We start from the raw sequence: 18,090 nt of genomic DNA, 5'->3' as shown, positions 1-18,090 counted from the left end.
GCGTGGTCCCGCCCCGACGGCACCTGCCCGCTCCCCCGGGCCTGGAGTCGAGAAGGGTCTGGGTTTGGGTCTCGGGCACCCGGGGCGGGTGCTGGCTGCCGGGAGACTCCGGAAACGGGCCTTCTCCAAAGCGGGTGGATGCGGTGCGACCAGCACGCACAGTACACGTGATCAGTGGACGGTAAGTCCCGTCTCGATCAGACGGCAACCACAGCAGGCGGGCAAGGCTGACGCGGCCACGTCCCTGACCCTGGCTGAAGGCACTGGACGACGCCCGTGAAGGAGGGTCCACGGACACTCTGGGCACGTCCCTCTCCCCCTGCGTTGCCCTGACGTGCAGGACACAAAGCTGGTAAGACCAGAGATACTGATGTTGGACACATCGGTCAGTCCTGGGCACACACCTGCGACTGGGGACACTTGTGCTCACAAGCAACAGGGAAGCCAGCACTAGAATAACCCTTCCTTTCACCTAATAATCACTGTCAAACGTCCTGTGAGGACATGAAGGGGCGGCTCTCCGCTTCCTGTAGCAACCCGGGTCTTGGGGTCCCTGTGCCGCCACCACACCCGGGCTTGTGTGGACGTGAGGCGGGCTTTGGGCCCAGGGCGACATCTCTCAGATGCCCCAGTCCCCCCCCGTGCCGCAACCAGGAAACGCTGGCTTTCTTCCGGCTCCTGTTCCCTTCCGCAGGCCACACGGCAAGCTCGTGGTGACTCTGCATGGAGATCTACGGCGACAGCAGCACACAGAATTTCAGGAGTGGGAACAGCTCATGATAAACATCGACAGCCCAAGAAATCTCCCCTCCACCCAGGGCAGGAAAGGCCGTTAGTTCCTCCCTCAAGTGCGGGGGACACCGACAGAGCCCGGCCAGGAGAGGGGTGGCCAGGCCTGGAGCAGCACCGGAGACGCACGAGGGGGCACTTCTGGTTAGGAACGGCAGACCGAACACCGTCACACTGAACACCATCGGGGACGCTCCCTGCTCCCCTAAGATCCCACTAAAACAGTACGGAGTGCTTTAAAAAAAAAATCACCCACACAAATGCAGACAAAATGCAAACAAGAGAGAGAACACAGTTCCCCAAGTCAGAAAGAACATGGGTGAGGGGTGCTTGGCAGTCTCAGTTAGCCAAGCAAACCACTCCTTGGTTTTGGCTCAGGTCACGGTCTCGTGGCTTGTGGGATCGACCCCCGCGTCGGGCTCTGCACTGAGCGTGAAGCTTACTTGGGATTCGTTCTCTCTCGTCTCTCTCTGCCCCTCTCCTGCCTGTGCTGTCTCTGTCTCTCTCAAAATAAACTTTAAAAATTAATTAAAAATTAAATTAATAAAGTTAAATAATTAAATACTAAATTTAAAAAATTTAACTTAAAAAAATAATAAAAAAAAAAATAAAAAAAAATAAAAAATTTAACTTAAACCTTAAAACTTAAAAAAAAAAAAAAAAAACCAGAAAGAACATGGGTGAATAACGGGTACCCGCCTTATCAGACACAAGAAACCCCATCCTACTCTACGATGGCGGGGAAAGGAGGGTCTGCGTTTAGCCGCAAAGCCTCCCGGGACTCAGCCGCTGTGGCCCCAGAACCCACAGCCCAGGAGATGGAGCACCTACCCCAGGAGCACTCCTGCTTGCCTCCTGGGAGCACTCGTGCCAACCCCACAGAGCTGGAGGAGCCTGGAGGCTCCCTTCCCGGAGAGGGCGAAGGTCCCAGATTGACCGGGCTTGAGAGCGTGGAAATGGCTGATGACCCAGGATGTGGGCGGCCCGGGTCTGCACCGTGCCAGTGAGGCTAGGGGGGCCCCCAGCCGCCGGCACCACCCACACCCTGAAGGGCCCCCAGCCTTCGGGGGACCTTCCCCAAAGATGAGCAGACAGTGGGGTCGCCAGATGGTCAGGAAAACTGTCATCATGCAAGGCAGAACCCAAACAGGACAACAGGACCTTGGGGGGAGGGGGGGCGCAACGCAGAAGGAGACAGTGCTGTCCTAGACAGAAGGACGGACACGCCATCCGGGCGGCCGTGGGGATGGAGGGCAAGGCTTGGGAAGGTAGGGGGACCACGCCTCAGTATTCGGGGGGGGAAACGGTTTGCAAAGCCCAAGTGCACAAGCCACATAGTAGATCACATCGTCACTCTGAGGGCAAATGTCATGTCATAGCTGTGCCGGGTCACCTCCGCTCACATGAGGCCCCAGGGCCGTGGGTGAGCGCACAGGGCAGCCCCTCCTGCCCCGGGCTGCCTCAGCCCCATGGCAGGCTCCATCCCGGAGGGCAGCAGCATGCCAGGAGGTGGCCGTCGCCGGCCCGGTGTCACGCCCAGGTGTGACATGCTCGGCCCCCAGCACCTCAGGGCCACGTCCCTCTCTCCAGAGTTGGCGGCCATTCACACACGTATCGCCGAGAGCCCTGGTCTGGGGAGGGGCGAGGGCACACACGGGGAGGCACAGGGCAGAAGGAGAGAGGGTAGGAGAGAAAGAACAGAGACACGAAGAAGCGGCCGGGGGGTGAGTGATGGAAGGCGGGCAGTGCCTGCTGCCTGTTCCCTCTCTCCTGTGGGTCGGGAGCCTGAAGGGCAGGCCCTGTGTGCCCCGTCCTGTGACGAGCCCGGAGAAGCCGATCAGCACGACCCCTGGATGTGCCCACAGCTCTGGGACCTGGAGAGGCCAGGCTGCGGGCTCCTATCCTGCTCGGCTCCCAGGGCCTCGGGGCAGGGCCCGGTGCTCCGTCACGTAGGGCGGCCAGTGTCCATGAGCGAGGTCGGGACTGTGGGGGTAGAGGGGCTAGGTTAACAGGACAGAAAAGCAGACACCAGAGAGGGAGGCCTGTCTTTTCTCTGGAAACACTGTCCTGGAGCACAAAAGCACGATACCCCAAGCTTTACCCCATAAAGGACTGTCCTTGGGAAAGGATCCACTCTCTCTTGTGTGAATTGCACCCCAAAGTGAACTCGTCAGACTCCCAAGAAAAGCAGCAGGGCCTGCTGGTAACTTGGGAGGCGTCTGGTAGGAAGCGGCCGTGCCGTGGTCCGCGTCCTGAAGCAGCCTCGGTCGCCCTTGTCCCTGCAGGTCAGCAGCCACGCCCTCCACTTCCGATTCCGCTTCTGAAGTTCTTGTGAACAGGACTCGAGCCCCCGGGTGCACCTGCACGGCAGAGGGCAAGGAGGCCGGGGCCTGCCAGGTGACGGGTGGAGACAGGAGTCCCCCTCTGGGGGCCCAGACCCGGTCGCCAGGCCCGGCGTCCCAGAGAGACACGCGCTAAACACTGAGGAGGTCTGGTACCTCCTCAGGCGTGGCTGGAACCTTCTACGACAGAGTTAAAGGAAAAGCCCACGCAGCCTTGAACCCTCACGGGAGACGTTCGCGACGTGACCCAAAGCGTTTTCACGTTAGGTCCCCTGCACGGGCTGGTTTTGCTTCATTTTAAACAGAGGTCCCAGGGGTGCGATCACAAAGGCTTCTGGGCTGGTGGAGGGAGGTGGTCACCCCGGAGCGGAGCAGAGAGCCTGGGTACCAGCAGACGGGAGGAGACGAAACAGAAGACGGCAGAGAGCCGCACGAGGCTCCCTCCCGTGTGCCCCACGCTGTGCCAGAGTCACCCGCCATGCTTCCCGGTCCCCGGTGCCTCCGCCAGGCCGAGTGGTCACGTGACATCAGAGGACGAGTCTGCTCGAGGCCACGCAGACCCCCTGGGCTGCTGGGCTGCCAGGCCCGACCCTGCACTCGCTTTCTTCAATCCGGAGTCCAAGTGGGAGCACGGGAGTGGGGCAGGGAAGGGAGCACACCGGACAGACGCCGTGCTTGTGCCGTGGGCGATGCTGTTCCTGGCACGGCGGCGCGCCCCTGCATGCGGACTGCCCGCGGGAGGCACAGGCCCGGTGGGAGGGACGGGGAGAAGCAACCGGCATGGAGAAGCCAGGCTGCACTGACCGCTCCCAGGGGGACGGGCTGGGAGCCCAGAAAGGACCGGAGCGGGAGGCTGGGGACGGGCAGGCCTTGGAAGCGATGCCTCTTCACAGTCGGGACTGGTGATGAACTTCAACCGCGATGCGAAAAGCGCACCTTGAGGACTCCTCTGCGCCACGCCCGGGGAAGGAGGCAGCGACCCAGCAGGACACCCCAGCATGGCACCCTTCTGCCCGGAACTGCTCCCGGCCGTGGATTCACCTGCTCCTCTAAAGTCACCCACGGCACCTCCAGACAGCTCACGGTGCCCGCCACATGTACAGCTGTGCGGCCTCCCTGGATACTCCCAGTGACACTCAGGTTTCCGGCTTCCGTGGGCCCCAGGCTCCTCAGTCCGGGCTAAGTCAGGGCTGCTCACAGGGGCTCTCGGGTGAGCCTGTGCGGGGAGGGAAGCAGGAAAACTCTCCGCATTTGCTTAGACTGAGCAAATCAAACTGGGACTCTTCTCAAATTTTCAAACTGCAGAACTTGACCTCGGCATCTTTATGTTCTGGGTTTCATTCTTCCTCCCAAGTTGAAAGCAGACAAGCAAGCAGGAGGAGCGCGGCAGGCCCCTGGGACAGCGGGGCAGATGCGTGCTATATGCCCCACGCGCCCCTGCACGGGCCCACCTGAGGCGGAGGGCGGCCCGTCTTCGGCCACGACGGAGCGCGTCCCGGGGGGCACTGCCTCCGGTCCCAGGGTCGTCCAGGGTCACGATGGCGCCAGAACCAGGAGATCAATGAGCACGATCCCCGACCCCACCTGGCACCCAGCAGGAGCCACACAAGGCAGCCCAGTCCTCCACCGCAGCCCGTCCTCACCTTACACACACACACACACACACACACACACACACACACACACACACACGAAGGAGCATCACATGAGAAGTATTACCACACGGGCTTTGTTCCCAGGGGATCTTCTGGTTAAAGTAACTAATCAGCTCAGGTGCCAATAGGGAGCTTTTCTGGTGCTTTCCCCGGGTCGCACGGGGTCACACAGGTCTCACGTCTGCGTTTGCCTCACGAGATGCGTTTCCTCTCACGGAAACCAAACGGCACAACCAACGTGCCTGCGAGGCACCAGAAGCTTCGCGCCAGCCCAGACGGCTCCTGCTCCAAACTCCAAGACGTGTGTAAGAAATTCCGTCGCCACTTCGACAGCGTGCTGGTCAAATACCCTTCACGGCGTGGGAATCCATGTTTAAAGCTAGTCCTCGCTTTTTGTCTTCATTTGGGTAAGTTCTCGGGAGTTTCTGTAGTTTCTTCAAGAGGCCGGAATTTCCTTCGAAAAATTAAATTTCACCTTTGTTATACCGCCTTCCTAAGGAGCCTCCCCAGCTGACCCACATGCGCACTTTAGGGGCGCGTGTATCACGGGCGACGGTGCCTGCATCCCGTAGCTGCGGAACCTTCGGGGGCCTGACCTCGTCTGAGGCGGTCTCTTCTCCAGCAGCACTGGAACACGGGGGTCCTGCCCCATAACTCGTATGCCGGGTGCCCAGCGAGGGCGCGTGGCTGCCGTGGCGAGCACACACGCCTGGTGGACAGCCCCGTGCGCGCCGTCGGTTAACTGCGGCGTGCTTCAAATATGCGTCCTGCTCCCGCTCCGGTCTCGCTTCCTCCACTCTGCTCCTGGACGACCGAGGCCTCCCCTCGACCCCGTTCCCTCCGTCAGGGCTGCTGAGCGTCCACACCGGGTAGCACCCGAGTGAGCCCCCTCCCAGTTCTGGGAGCCAGCACCCAGCACGTCTGGCACCCCGTGTCTCTCCCCTGACAGATGTCGCTTTTATAATCAGAGGGAGAAGCTTGTAACTCCAAAACAGTTACGACGATTCAGGAATGAGTGACTTAAACGTCTTCCAAGGGCACTAGAACCCAAGCACCTGATGCAGGTGGGTGTGCGGTCCTGGGGCCTCCTGTTCCCCAAGATGCCCATCTCTCCCCTTCCCCTCTGTCCTCGATCCCCGACACCTCTCCCCACCCGACAGAGCTGATGGCGTGGCTTCTTCAGGGCCCCCGCCCGGCTGTGGCGTCTGTGCCCCAGGTCCCCACCCGGGAAGAAAAAGGACAGTCTCCGGGAGGGGCGAACAGCTGTAGCCACGCCCGCAACGGTGTTATTTCACTTCGGAAAACAGAAATACGATGCTCACCTAGAGTAACAGTAGCACAGGATCTGCTGTATCTGAGTGGTGGGCAAGCGGCTGTATGGTTTCTTCTAGGATACGACTACTTTGCAATTGCAAATTCTACTTCATTTATTTATTTATTTTGAGAGAGAGAGAGAGAGAGAGAGAGAACACGTGCACAAGCAAGGGAGGAACAGAGGGGGAGGAGAGGGAGGGAGGGAGAGAGAGAGAGAGAGAGGGAGGGAGAGAGAATCCCAAGCAGGCCCCGAACTGTCATCACAGACCCCAATGTGGGGCTCAAACTCACGAACCCTGAGATCGTGACCTGAGCCGAAGTCACGAGTCAGATGCTTCACTGACTGAGCTACTCAGGTGCCCCTGCATTTACAAATTTTAAAGCAAGGAAAAGCAGAAGGAAAGGCTTGTTTACCTGTGAGAAGTTACAGGGCAGGGGAGGTTAAGAAATCAGAAGTAACCCCAACTGACTAGAATTTTGGCCTTTTCCTTCTACGATACAGACTTTTCTGCCACGAGACATTATTCTTTTTAAGAATTACCTCAGGTCTCGATTCAAGAGGGCACACAAAAGATGGGAATAGTGCTTTTCTATCTGAAGTCAGTCTTGGTAAGGACTATTTAAAGAGAACCATTATCAGAAGAAGCCTGCGTTGAGGTCACCATCGCTCACAACCTGGAAGAGCCGGGAGGTGCGTGCAGGTCAACGGTGGGGGAGGCCACCCGAGCCCGTTCCTACTCGGTGCGCCAGCTACTGCTTCAAGGAGCCGGCTCCCCAGGTGGACGCCAGAGTCACTCCTGCAAACCGTGTCACGGATCGGCTTGCGTCCACACTGCCACGTGTCAAAAGACGGCCGAAGTTAAACTCGACTGCCAGAGAACCCACCAAGGCAGACCGGGATGGACAGAGAAGTACAGAGAACATCGTTGCTACTCCCGCATCATCACCGTGTGGCTGTGAAGGAAGTTTTCGTATTAAGTTTCAAATCCTTCATTAACCTGAATCAACATTTTTGGTGTGACGTACTTGACTGTGGGCTGGCCCGGCCGATTGCGTGGACCCGTGAGGAAGGCCCCGCCCCCTCACTTCGGCGGCTTCTGCGGCGCCTCGCGCGCAAGCCTCACGGCCGACGTCACACCCCTGGCACCGCGTGCACGCGCCCCCTTCCTCGCCGGCACCCCATGGGCACGGCTCCCCCACTGCAAGCACTCACCACCGGTGACACACACACAAAAAGCAAAAGCACCAGAAAACGCAGCAGTATCCGACTCGGCCCGCGGGGATCTGGCTCCCGGGAGGCCAAAGGACTTGCTTCGGTTCCCTGGGGGCACACTCCCCAAGGCGTGTTCCTCGAGGCAGGAGGTTCCCCGCAAAGGAGGGGAGGAGGCTCAACGGCCCGGGGGACACTCCTGGGACCCGACCCGGCTCTGTCCCAGCTACGCCACACACCGTGTTCTGTGTCTGTCAATGGGACACGAAGGGATGGCATCTGTCCAGGAACTACTAAAAATCAGACCTGTATATTCGATCCTTCTGAGAATCCTGCGGACAAGGCATTAGTATCCCCGTCTAAGAGATGAGCAAACAAAACAAAACAGAAACTCAGCAACCGGCCTCAGGCCACAGCCGAGGGGTCCCTCAGCCCAAAGGCGAAGCCCACGGGCCGTCTGACACTAAGCCGAGTCCCAAGCCGGGTCTCAACAGGCAGCGTGTTCTCACCGAGCCACCAGAAAATCCATTTGCAGCCCACCTCTTTGTGGCTCACGTGGAAGCGACACGTACCTGCCCCCTTTTCGATGCGTCGGGCCATCTGCACAGTCTCCTCTGTCCCACCCCTGGGTGGGCTCTCGGAGCCAGTCTCAACATGCCCGGCCACACGGGGACTCGCGTTTAAACAGGAATAACACCGGCAGAAGGAGTTGAAGGGCAAGTCGCAACCAGCACGGGTCGCTCCACACGGACCAAAACTGGGGCACCTCCTGTGCTACCGTGGAGCCTCCCTGCCCCCCACTCCGCGCGGGGTCACAAGTGAAGGGGCGGGGGGAAGCAGCAGCAGCTGGGGCGGGCCGTGAGCGGCCCCAGGGGCACGGAGCGCCCGAGCACCGGCCAGGAGCACCACGGAGAAGCAACAAGATGCTGTGTTTGGGGAAACGCCAAGGAGAGGCAGGGACGGCTCTCCTCCGGCACCGCCAGCCTCGTTCAAGGGCATGGGGGACGGCGAGGCGGTGGGCGGGCCCGACGGGGGCCGGGGCAGAGGCAGGGGTCCGCCGGCGCTGCCCACAGAGGGAGCGGGCGGGGTGGCGCCCACGAAGGCCGGGGACCACCCAGACACAGGCCTTGGCGAAGGCAAGGGTCCGGCGGCGCTGGCCTCGACACGCCGGCCCGGGGCTCTGCGGCCAACTCACACCCCGGGCCCCGAGGAGGGACGGCCGAGCAGCCTGTGAGGGGGACCCGAAGGCGCCCAGGCTGTGAGCTGAAATCCTGGAGGACACCGGATGGGGGGGCAGGTGTTTCACAGAAAGCAAAAGACTGGAAAAAATGTTTCCACAGCCATCTAGATTCGGAAAACGCTGCTTAACACTGCTTAAGGCGTAATATTTGGAAATCTCATACATGGAATCAAAGACTCCTGATCACGGCTGACGTTCTTTAGTTGATGAAAGAAGGACAAGATGACTGGGAGACCTTGTCACTGAGCGGCTAAAGCAACGAGAAGCCGGGGCCGTGGGTGAGGCGGGACTGGCCCGTGGTCCTGTGGTGGCCAGCAGCCCGGCCATGCCGGGCGGGGGACTTCTGGCCCTGGCCTGGGCCCAGAACTCTTTCCCGGGGGGCCCTCCTACGGACGGGGGCCGGGGTCACGCCTAAGAGAAGCAGGTGGCCCCTCTGGGAAGAACACGCCCTTCGGAGCTCAAGACGGAAAAGATTCACTCCTTGGCCACTGAAATAACCTCAAGGCAACGCCCGATGCACTTCCTCAACGGGTGGCCTATTTCATCCCCGGAAAAGAGCACAGGAGTCAACGGATCTGATGGCCCACCTGCCCCCCCCACACCCCCCGTAGGTGGAGCCTCCGAACGCCCCCCGGATGAGCCCGTGCCCACCAGGCGGGGCGTGCCGACTTACCCGTGCTGGGCATGTGGTTCACGCGGGCAGGGTTTAGCAGTTCCACAGGCTGGTCTCGGCCAGAAAGTCCATCTGGAGGACAGAGAAAGCATTTGGTTTCAGAAACTGCGCGCGTTTCCACGAAAATGCTTTACACTCAGAGTCTGCGAGGACGCTCCTCGCAGACAATGGAAAGGCAAGCGGCCTTCGTGTTTTTAAAGGAGGACCGTTTTAATTCCGTCGCAGGTTATTTTTATTTGCCGCATCAGAAACCGAGAGCCCCCTTGGAGGACGCCAGAGTCCTCCAACAGGACTGCAACAGGGCGGGCGACAGCTTCTGGCCTGAGGGCATCTACCCAGCTCGGCCGTCCCGGTTCACTTCGGTTTCCAGCCACGTTCCACCTACTCGCGCTCATCAGCACAGCTTTTCTGCAGAGACCGGGAGCCAGGAGATGATGGAAACGGGAGAACCGCTCGCCCTCTTCCCAGGTGCTGACAGGTGGCCGGGGTGACAGCAGAAACGCGGCCCTGGCGGGGGTGGGGGGCCCGGCCGAGAGCAGCTGTGCGGCGTGCCGCGGGGGGGACGCCCGAGGTCACCAACACGCCCAGACACGCTTTCGGAAAGATGCCCGGCCGGCCACTCGCAGCTTAAGGAGTCATTTTCTTGAACCCACCTTGGGCCGGTAGTTGGGAACCGTCTCTCGCTCCCCAGGCTGGGCGCGGAGACGGAGCTGGCTTCCGGCCACCACCCTAAACCTGGAGCCGCCTCTCTCGCGCTCCCTGAGACTCCCCATCTCCTCCCGGGCAGAAGAGCCAGAAAACTCTGGCAAAACTTCCAGGAATCACACTTTGGGTTTAAAATTAGCTCCTGACAAGTGGTGCACAGCGGGCTGCGGTGACAGGCGCGTCATGACAGACATGACGTGGCGTCACTCTCGCGACTGCCTGGAGGAGAAAGTGCTAGTCTCACAGAGCAGCCGTGAGCTCCCTCAGGCAGACCTTCCAATCTCGACCAAACGGAGGACATCGGATCAGCCGCGGTACTAACGCTTCGCTCTTTACCTCCAGCGGGTAACGCCTCGCACGGCCGTCCCGTTCTGCGTCAGCCAACCCGCGCGTGTCTCGGAACACGTTCCAAGTCCAAGGACAGAAGTCCTCGGAGGAGCTCCAGATGTGCGCTCCTGAGATCTGAAGACCCCCCGCCCCGACTGAGGGAAGGGCGTGAGGCCTTCAAGGGGCAGCCGCACACAGGAACAAGCCCCCGCGAGACCCCCCCCCCACCCTGGGCCACGGGGAGAAGCCACCACGGGGCGTCTGGGACACCTCCCCTCAACTGGCACCCCTTCCCCAACTTGGCAGCGTGTCTGCGTGGCTACAAGACGCCAGGCGCATTCGGGGCTAAGACGGTGCGTGGCTCCCCGAGGCGGGGGGACCGACAGCCCGTGTCACACCGAACACCTGCACGAGGGCCTTTTCTCAAAGCCCGGGACCCCTCGCCAGCCCGAGTGCTGAGCCATAAGCCTGCCGCCTGCCACGTGAGCTCCCTGGCTGCCATGTTGAGAGAGACTGTGAGACGGTGACGGAAAAGCACTCTGGAACCTTTCTTCCTGAAAATACACAGGTGAAATGTATTTCGTTTACGAACAAAATTTTTCACTTTCAAAAATACAAAATTCTGGGGGCACCTGGGTGGCTCAGTTGGGTAAGGTCCAAATCTTGCCTTTTGGCTCAGGTTGTGATCTCACGGTGGCGGCATTGAGCCCTGTGCCGGGCTCCGTGCTGGGTGCAGAGCGTATGTGAGCTTCTCTCTCTCTCTCTCCCTCTCCCTCCCTCGCTCTCCCTCCCCCCCTCTCTCCACCCCCCCGCCCCTACTCACACATGCCATAAAACAATAAGAAATTCATATACTATATATTTTTTAAAACTTTGGATCCCACTGTAAATACTTTCAGAGACACCAGAAGGCCCTTTTGAAAATCCTACTCTAGCTGTAGCTTCCCAGGGACAAGGGTCAGGAGCACGGTGCTTAGAAAACCATCCCACTCAGGGCTCTCAACCAGGTTCGCAGGAAGCCCCCACCTTGCAATCCCGTCCCCCGGAACGGACCCCCAGAGTCACCTCCCAAAGTCCGCCTTCAACTTCCATCTGAGCCAAGGCTCTAGAACCAGAAAGAGTTTAGAAACCGAGAAGCCAGTTGACAGATGAGGAAACTGCGGATCCTGGGACTGGCTAGTGGCCGTGCCGGGCCAGCGCCCCAGCTTATGGGAACACCTCCTCTCGAGTGCGGTCCTGAGCCGTTCATGTCTGCCCCGAGCCCCAGAGGTCTGATTACACCAAAGCCAAACGCACAAACGGTGCATAATAACACGTCACTTATGTGCACGCTCAAGGGAGAAGGGGCGTCAATCTCAACGCGCTCGATTCAGAGCGCAAGTTCAAAGATGCATGGTCCTTAGTGCATCCCCAAGTATCGCCCCTGAGTGCTGAGTTCAAGTAGGGCTTCGCTGACTCGGCCCATCCCCAAAATGTCTGGACGCCAGACTGGGGTACGTCCCCCCGCGTCGCCAGCAAGACGTCGATGGCATGTCTGGATGAGTGGGCGTGCTGGGAAACGTGGCTGTGTGGCAAGGACGCTCCTGTTCTGTGGTCTGGGACCGTGGACCCGGGGCCTGCACGGTGAGGGGGGATGTGAACTCTGACCAGATGCACTTTCGTATCCTTCTTCCCCCTGAGCTCACGGGGACTCCCGGGGAACCCACGAGGAAGGTCAGGCAGGTACCAGGGCCACACGCTGGGCAGGACCCAGGCCACCGGCCGCAGCCACGGCCACAGGCCGTAAGACCCCGGCGGAGGCCTGCGCCCGTGGCTGCGGCCCCGGGACAGCAGGGCCCCCCACCGCCTCACCCCGAAGAGCCTGGCCGGCCCACGCCTGCACAGTGTGGACGCTGAGGCAATTTCTGTGACAAGTCCCACATCATCTACAGGACAACAAGAAAAAACAAACAGAAAAACAAACTCAGACACTGAAGAAAAAGGTTCAGCCCCTTCCTGATAGACTTAAAAGGGGTCTGCACAAAAACTTATGTTTCTCGGACCAATAAACACAGTACACGAGAAATCCACACACAGGTTACCTAATGAGAGATGGGGAGGAAGGGTGAGGGCTGGAGTCAGGCAGGGAGGGCAGAAAAGAGGAAGGGCAGGGAAGGGAGGGGAAGGGAGAGGAAGGGGAGACAGAAGAGGGCAAGGGAGAGGACAGGAGGAAAGAGAGGAAGGGAGAGGAGGGCAGGGGAGGGGAGAGAAGGGGAGGGGAGGGGAGAGGAGGGGACGGGCGCCCCGAGGAGGGGAGGGGAGGGGAGGGGAGAGAACCCCCGTCCCCCCTGCACACTCCTGTCCTCCTTGGTGGGGATGAGAGGTGTCTCATTAAGGTTACACCTGCCCTTCCCTGAGGGCCTCTGACCCTGAGCTGTTCTGGATTCAAGTCCTCTGCTCTGTTCTAAACAACCGGGTTTTGTCTTTTTTCCTGATTCAGGGGGATTCTGTACAAACCCTGACGGCGAATCCTCTGCCGGCTGCCTGCTGCAGACCTCAGCTCAGAGACCGTCTGTCTTTAAGGTCACATCTGTCGATCCTGTCAAAGCTTATGCTTTCTGGGGCAGGTTTAGGACGGTCCTCCGGAGCTGGAGGCGGCAGAGACGCTCCCGGAACCGGCTCTGGCCGGTCCCGCGGCCTTGCCTTTCACGTGGGTCTCTCCTCTCTCTCTGCTCTTGGTTTTTGTCCTGAGGAAGGTGAGGGTTCTCTGGGTGGGTGGGTGTGTGTGTGTGTGTGTGTGTGTCTGTGTGTCTGTGTGTCTGTGTGTCTGTGTGTGAGTTTTCAATGGAAAGCCAAGTGCCTCATCATACTTTGGCTGCTGGCTGGCACCCCAGCTCCGCCAATCCTCTGCCCCACTGGCCGATGTGTTTGTACCCGTGCCGATAATCATACTGCCATTTTACAATAATCCTTAATATCCAGCAAGGCAAGAATCCCTACTTTCTTCTTCAGAACGTGATATGGGTTCTTTACCACATAAATCCTAGAATCAGCTTGTCAAGTTCCAAAAGACAGAAAGACAAAAAGAAAAGAAAGAGACGAGGGGAGGGGAGGGGGGGGAGGAGAGGGAAGGGGAGGGGCAGGGAGGGGAGAAAGGGAGGGAGCGAACTAACTGGCTGGACTGCGCCTCCCATCCGTGAACAGGGACTGTGACTTCATCTCATTCCTCTCAAAGGTGTTTTAGAATTTTGAGCCCAGCGTGATCAGAACACTTTGGGTTTATGCCTAGGTATTTGGTATTTTGAGCACAACATCCTAGACAGCTTCTGCTTGCTGGGACACAGAAACGCCATCGCTCGCCACACGCTGGTTTTGTGTCCCAGCATCTTGCGAGACTCACATTCGCTGTCATCCGCTCCCTGATGTTATTCTGGATTTTCCCCCGTGCAGGATCGCGTTGCCCATGACGGCGACAGTCTGTTTTCCCTTTTATTTCTCTTTCTTGCCTTATCCTTGGCTGGGACGGACGGTGCGTCCGAACAGAAACGCTGGGAAAGACCCCCGCCCCGCTTCTGACCTCCCCCTTCTTCCTCCCTGATTGCCCCGCGCGCGCCCCAACCTCCCGGACCCACGGGCTCGCGGCAGCGATGCGGACGGGACAGCCGGGATGCTCTCGTGAACGTGAAAGATCGGGGTAAGTGCGCCCCCGGAACTGTGCTCGGCACAGGGGTGTCTGATGCGGGCGGGGAAGCCGCGGGAGCGGGCAGCACACTCCCCCCCCCCCACCGCGGACCCAGCGCCCGGCGCGGCCGCGGCACAGCTGCTTTCTGACTCGCGGTCACAGAGTGCGAGGTATGCGACAGCAGTGATAATTCAACTCTCCGTCCCGGCCGATTTCCCCATCCGTTTTTATTTTTTTATACAAGCTTTTTTATTTTAGAACAGTTGTGGATTTCCAGAAAAATTACACACAGCACGGGGAGCTGTCACATTGCCGCCTCCCCCGCGGGGAGCATCTCCCGTGGGCATGGCAGCCCGAGCTCCCCTGAGCTGAAGCCCGGGGACGGGGACGGGGACGGGGACGGGGACGGGGACGGGGCGGCTCAGGTTTCCTGTGCTCCCTGCTGCCTCTCTCTGTCCCAGCCGCAGCCCGGGACCCCACAGGACTCCCTCTGCGCTGGGACGCTTCCTCTGACCTCTCGCGTGGGATGAGGGGACGGTGTGCAGGGGGGGTCAGGTACTCTGGGGACTGGCCCGCCACTAGGACTCGTCCGATGCTCTCCTCATCACGTGACATCACACACCAGCAACATGACCGGTCGCCGGGGCTGGTCCCCTCGGTCACCGGGCCAGCCTCCCCACTGTAAGGTGCTGTTTTTGTCTCTGTCCACACAGCACTCTCTGAAACGAGGCCGTTCTGCGGAGCCCGTGCTGCTGAAATACTGTGGGCGGCCCGTGGTGTCCACTTCCCAGGATTAGCACGAGGGGCGCGCTCCCGGGGACACGGCGAGGAAACACCAGACGCAGAGGCAGCCTGGCCCCCGGGTCCCGAAGGAGAAGGTGGCAGCGTGGCGCGGAGGGCAGGGCTGGGAGGAGCCGCACCCGAGCCACCTCGCCCTGCGAGCTGGAGCCGGCCTTCAGTGCCACCGGCCTGGCTCCAAGCCCGTGCCGCCCGCGCCCAAGGCGAGACCCCGGCTGCTCCGTCTACGCTCCTCTCAGGCCACCCTGAAGACGTGCTGAGAACGAATCCTGGGTCTCAGGGCCTACCCTGGGCCTGGGGAGCAGTCAGCAGACTTTCCAGCAGGAACAATGACGGTCTTCCTTCCCTCTCGCCCGTCCCCCTCCCCGTCATCTAATCCGGGGTGAGCTCAAATCGAAGAGGGAACGTGCCAGAATGTATGCACAGGAAGGGGCTCCTCCCTACAAAGCGCGTGAGCTCCAGTCTGAGTCTCGGCCGGGTCCTGGCTTGCCCTCTGCCGCCGGGTCTGCCGTGGCCCCACACGCACTGTGACGAGCAGGGGTTCTGGGGGCGAGGGGGCACTGGCTCCTGGGTGCCCGCTGGCCATTCCGCCAGGCAGCCTGGAGTCGGAGCGGCCGTGACCCGCTGCGTTCCGAACGAGGGCCGCAGCCCGAGAGGGAGGCATCTGGGTCCTTCCTGCCCTTCCAAATCAGGAAGCGCGTGCGGCTCGACGAGAAACTGGGGCCGTGGGGGTAAAGGCGGCTTGTCCCCAGGTTGGGGGGCCCCGAGTCGTACGAGTGCCCAGGGTCTCACGTTGCACAAGAGAAGCCCTGGGTTCACGTAGAAACCTACTCAAGGCAGAAAGTCGCATCCCTGCCGCAGGGACACGTGTGCTCCTGTGTGTGTCGGTACGAAGCTCGACGAAGGAGAAAGGCTTTCAAGACATGGGCGAGCCTTCATAGGGAGGGCCGAAGCTTGGGAGGCTCTCCTGCCTGGTGACGGACGGCTGGTCTCTGGCCTGCGTGAGGATGGAAGGCCAGGCCGCGAGCAGCACGGCTTCTGGACTATGGCACGCAGCAGGTGCCTGCACGGAAGCGCCACCGGAGGGGTTCGCCCCCCTGAACCCCGCCCCCATCTTCCGGGGGCGCGGTAGGAACACGTGAGAGTCAGTGTGGGGTCATGGGGCCTGGGCTCAGTGCCGACGTCAGCGGGAGGCCAGCAAGTCCCCGCATCTAACCTGAGAGAGTTGCACGATTAGTGACCTGGAAGTCGGACCCCCCTGTTCAATGAAATTCTAAAAGGGGGCTTGCTACGCTGAAATGTCCCCGCTCAGAGACACGGAAGTGATTCGTCAGGCGGGCAAAATACTCAAATTCCCTCAGGCCCCCCATGACCTGAACCCACTCCCCAAAAGGACTTGGCCTCCCCCTCCGCCTTCCTGCCCCCTGGGCACCGCCCGCCCTGGCACGGCCCACCCCCGGTGGTGCCCGAGCCCGGGGAGGCCAGCACCCCCTGGACGGCGCACCCCTCGGACGGCGAGCCAGCGGGCACTCCCTGGCGAGTTCTGCCTCCAGCAGCAGGTGCCGAGTGCTTCTTTTCCTCCTCGCGAGAGTTACCGAAAACTACCCCAGTTCTGCAATAAAGCTCGTATCCGCCCATTAATGTGAATTAAACTTTAATGCGTTAAATGCCGTGAATTCCTGAGACATGTCCAACGTTGCTGTATGTGTATTTATCAGGAGAACGTGAACGTGTATTTATCAGGAGACACGGTCTTTCCCCTTAGAGACTTGTAAGACGTCAAGGCTCATCTAGGAAATACTCCTCTCCTCCACCTAAAAGTCAAAACTATCTAGCTACCTGTTTATGGGAAACATGAGTCCAAAGGAACGTGTTCAAAGGACACCAAGAGGCCAAGCCCCGTCAACTGCAGGGTGGGAAGTGGCCCAGGACAGTGACCCAGCTCCTCCCAGGCGCCGAGCCGCTACAGGGGCCCTTCCAGACCCGTCCGTCAGTCCCGACCTCTGCGCCTGGGTCTGAACAAACGACTAAAGAGACATTTTCTAAGACCACCGGCCAAAACCGAGCATCGCCTGGGTAGGAGATGATACTTAGGAATTATTCATTTTGTGGAGTGTATTGATGGGCTTCTATCTGTTAGAAACACATGCTGTGGCATTTACGGGAAAATGTTGTGGCATCTGGGATTTGTTTTACATTCTGCAGGAAACAGAGGCCGGGCCGGGGACCGATCAAGTGTGTATGGCCCCAAATCACAGGGTTCTGAAGGTTGGAGTCGGGCACGGGGGCGCCCTCTATGCGTTAACGCCTCTCCTTTTTCATCCACGCTTGAAATTTTTCATGGTATTTTCAAGAGATGCCAAGAATAAACATGGGCCCCCCCTTTCTGTTGAACGGCACCTGCCACTGCTGAACTCCCGCCAGGTCATCGCCTAAGCAGCTCTCTCTCCCTGACGAGCCCGACGACCTTCAGTTATTCCCAAGCCCCGGCTGCGCAGACGAGAGCAAACTTGCGTGTAAGTCAGCAAACGGGCCGTGGGCATCCGAGACGTGGGGACAAACGGGGCGCCGAACTCGGCCCCCAGGGCCGAGGGCCCACGCCTGCTCCACGAGTGGGGTCCGGGTGGCACGGGCCGTGGCCTCCCCGGGAGACACGCTCTGCTTCTCCACACCCCCAGCAAGGCGAGCCCCCCGACACCTGGGGCTTGATCAGGGCCAGCAGGCCCAAACGTCCACGCTGCTTCGGCCCGGGCATGCAGACCGCTTGTAGAGAAGCCGAAGAGAAGAGCCACGCAGGGAAGGGTCGCGGCCTGCTCCTCGGGACTTTTCTCCAGAAAGTTCTCTGGCTCGCCACACCTGCTTGAGGGAGGGTCCACGGCCCCGGTGACGGGGAGGAGCACGTGGCGGGCACACACGCGGGGGAAGAAAGAGAGTGGAGACGGCACGTCTGTGCCCCGGGGGGTGGGGGGGGGGGGCGAGGGCAGAGTGGGTCTGTCACGCACCCACGAGTCCCGGCTCAGGCACTGAGCTGGATAACAGCGAGCGAGCAAGGGACAGAGCAGGACGAGGGTGTGAGTGCAGGAGGGCAGGTGTGAGGCAGTCCCCACATCGGGGAGGCAGGGGGCAGGCCGCCGCAGTCTGGAAGGCCAGGAAAGGCTTGGTTGTTCCCCCTGGTCGGGGGCCATGCATCCTGGAGGGACCTTCCCAGCAAGTCTCTGGGCCGGGCCTCCGGGGAAGCTGTCCTCGCTGTCGTCCCCACCCTCCGGACAGCCCGGCCCTGCTCGAGTGGCAATAAGCGATTTAGAAGATCAGGCGAAAATGTCCTCGCCTGCCTTTGAAAACAGCTCCGGCTCAGCTCCTACGAGGCTGTCCATCT

The 18,090-nt window shown here is 60.3% G+C and overlaps 1 protein-coding gene and 1 long non-coding RNA gene across 6 annotated transcripts in view; one reads left to right on the top strand and one right to left on the bottom strand.

Annotated features, from left to right (window-relative positions):
• HDAC4 (histone deacetylase 4) overlaps positions 1–18,090 on the bottom strand; it is a 255,760-nt gene that overhangs the window by 139,252 nt on the left and 98,418 nt on the right. For all 5 annotated transcript variants that reach the window (XM_040450477.1, XM_040450473.1, XM_040450474.1 and 2 more), the window contains one exon: positions 9,224–9,295. In XM_040450477.1, the coding sequence (XP_040306411.1) occupies positions 9,224–9,295 (72 nt within the window). Of the gene's footprint in view, positions 1–9,223; positions 9,296–18,090 lie in introns of those variants that run through there.
• On the top strand, positions 13,343–16,390 carry LOC121014347 (uncharacterized). The gene is made up of 2 exons (XR_005783171.1): positions 13,343–13,928; positions 14,630–16,390. It is a non-coding gene; the product is annotated as an uncharacterized LOC121014347 (long non-coding RNA).

This window comes from Herpailurus yagouaroundi, unplaced genomic scaffold (assembly GCF_014898765.1).
Source record: "Herpailurus yagouaroundi ecotype Mexico unplaced genomic scaffold, PumYag 202, whole genome shotgun sequence".
Lineage (NCBI taxonomy): Eukaryota > Metazoa > Chordata > Mammalia > Carnivora > Felidae > Herpailurus > Herpailurus yagouaroundi.
The sequence above is the reverse complement of the archived record's forward strand: the minus strand, read 5'-3'. Positions and strand labels throughout refer to the sequence as shown.